The sequence below is a fragment of the Numida meleagris genome, unplaced genomic scaffold, assembly GCF_002078875.1.
Source record: "Numida meleagris isolate 19003 breed g44 Domestic line unplaced genomic scaffold, NumMel1.0 unplaced_Scaffold1591, whole genome shotgun sequence".
Lineage (NCBI taxonomy): Eukaryota > Metazoa > Chordata > Aves > Galliformes > Numididae > Numida > Numida meleagris.
The window spans coordinates 1-1,987 of record NW_018363379.1 but is presented as its reverse complement, the minus strand read 5'-3'; the positions used below and the strand labels follow the sequence as shown (position 1 = coordinate 1,987).

Genomic DNA, 1,987 nt, shown 5'->3' with positions numbered 1-1,987 from the left:
CCCTGAATTCCTTCAGTTTAGAGAGGGAGACTCACCCAACATTGCATCCTTTCTCTCTGCAAAAAAAAAAAAAAAAAAAAAAAAAAAAAAAAAAAAAAAAAGTGAGTCACAAAGAGAAGTTACAGCTTCTCATCCTGATGCCAGACCACAATTTCCTTCATTTTAGGGAGGCAGACTTACTCAGCATTTCATTTTTTCTCTCTGCAAAATAGAAGCAAAGGTAATGCAGAATCAGAGGGAACACCTTCCCATCCCATGGCTGCTCCCATGCCCAGACACAACTCTTTTTGTTCTGGTAAGTGGCAAGGGACTGCTTTGGTCCCAAAAAGGAATTTTACTAATATGAAGGCAAAAGCAAACACAACAGCAATGGATGATCGGAGGGAACAGTTTCCCATGGGAAGACCCAAAATTCCTCGGTTTGGGGAAGAAAACTCACCTAGTGTTTCAGCTTGTTCCACTGGAAAAGAAGGAGAAGAGCAGTGCATGGTCAGAGGGGACAGCTGCTCATCCCACAGCAATGCCATGGGAGACCCTGAATTCCCTCAGACTGGGGATGGAGACTTACCCAAATCTGCATCTTTTCTCTCTGCAAAATAGAAGCAAAGGAAATGCATGGTCAGAGGGAACAGCTTCTCAACCCAGGGCTGCTACCATGCCCAGACCCCAAATCATTTTGTTCTGCTAAGTGACCAATGACCACTTTGGCCGCAAAAAGGAATTAATCCAATAGGAAGGAATGGATTGGGGAAGAGTTTTGCAAGTGGATCATTCAGGAACGACACATCCAACAACCCCAGTACATCCCATTGCCCCAACACATCTCAAGGCCCCAAAGATCCCATGGCCCCAACCCATCGCATAAACCCAGCACTCTGCAGTCTTCTATCAGTTCCATTCAAGGGACTTTGGTGGTGGAAGGGGCTGCATGGACTCACTCAGCTCTCTGCGCTGTGCCGCTGCAAAACAAAGTGGAGGAAGAGGTGGTCAGCAGGGCAGCTTGGTTTCTGGGGATGTCTCCAGAGGCTCTGGACCTTCCCACCTCCCCCACGCTCCAGCCACGTTCCTGTCTTCCCAACCACACCCCTTTTCTTTTTCCTCTTCCTATATTCCCCCCAAAAAAGGCAAAAGTTATTGAATAAGCACTGGGAATCTCAGGGAAAATCTCCCTTCCTCCTCCTGTGTACCTGCATGGACAAGAGCTCAGCACCACCCCGACCATCCCTGTCCCTCACAGCACCTCCATGAGCTCCATCCCCTCTGCTCTCAGCTCACCTTGCTTTCTGTAGAGAAAAACAATGATGACAAATGACCCAAGCAGAAGTGTGAGGACCACAGCCAGAGACACCTTCCAGGGATGGACAGTGTGGGAAAAGGGATCTGGAAAAAACATCAGGAGAAGGGTTCCATTTCCATTCCCTTGTGTGGAAAAGCAAGAGTCAGACTTGGGATATGCCAGAATGTGAAGGGGCAGCAAGCAGGGAGCAGTGAGGCACAATGGCAGCATCCCCAGACTGGCACAGGTGGAGGAGCTGCTCAGCAGCCTGTGCCCATTGCCACTAAGCCAGGAAGAAACCCATCCCAGAAACAAACCCAACCACCTAATCCATGCAGATCGATCCCCAAATCACACCGTGTGCCCGCTCCAACCCAAGCATCTCCTGGAACAACTCAACCCCATCCTCTTTCAAAGGCTCCTGTCCTTCATCACTCCATCCATGGCCATGAGGATGAGGATGGACAGAGGTGGGGGTGGGACACACAAACCCAGCGACACCTGGAGGCATCATCCCAGCCTCTGACCTGACACCTCCAAGTTCACCACAGCTTCTGCATAGTCATCAAAATCTTGCACAGCGCAGCTGTATGAGCCACTATCAGAGGAGCTCAGGGCAGTGATGCGCAAATCCAGGTTTCCATCAGAGAGACCGTTCCTGAGCAGTTCTGTCCTCCCTTTATATTCCTCCATCTGCTCCAGGTCCACTCC

At 49.8% G+C, this 1,987-nt stretch overlaps 1 protein-coding gene across 1 annotated transcript; it reads right to left on the bottom strand.

The window, feature by feature from the left end:
• Positions 1-113: 113 nt before the first annotated feature.
• On the bottom strand, positions 114-1,983 carry LOC110390626 (myelin-oligodendrocyte glycoprotein-like; the record flags this gene model as incomplete). Its single annotated transcript, XM_021382010.1, has 3 exons — positions 114-959; positions 1,276-1,380; positions 1,804-1,983. Coding segments are annotated over 3 exons (356 nt in total), but the record flags the coding sequence as incomplete, so codon positions are not given.
• Between the last annotated feature and the right edge of the window lie 4 nt (positions 1,984-1,987).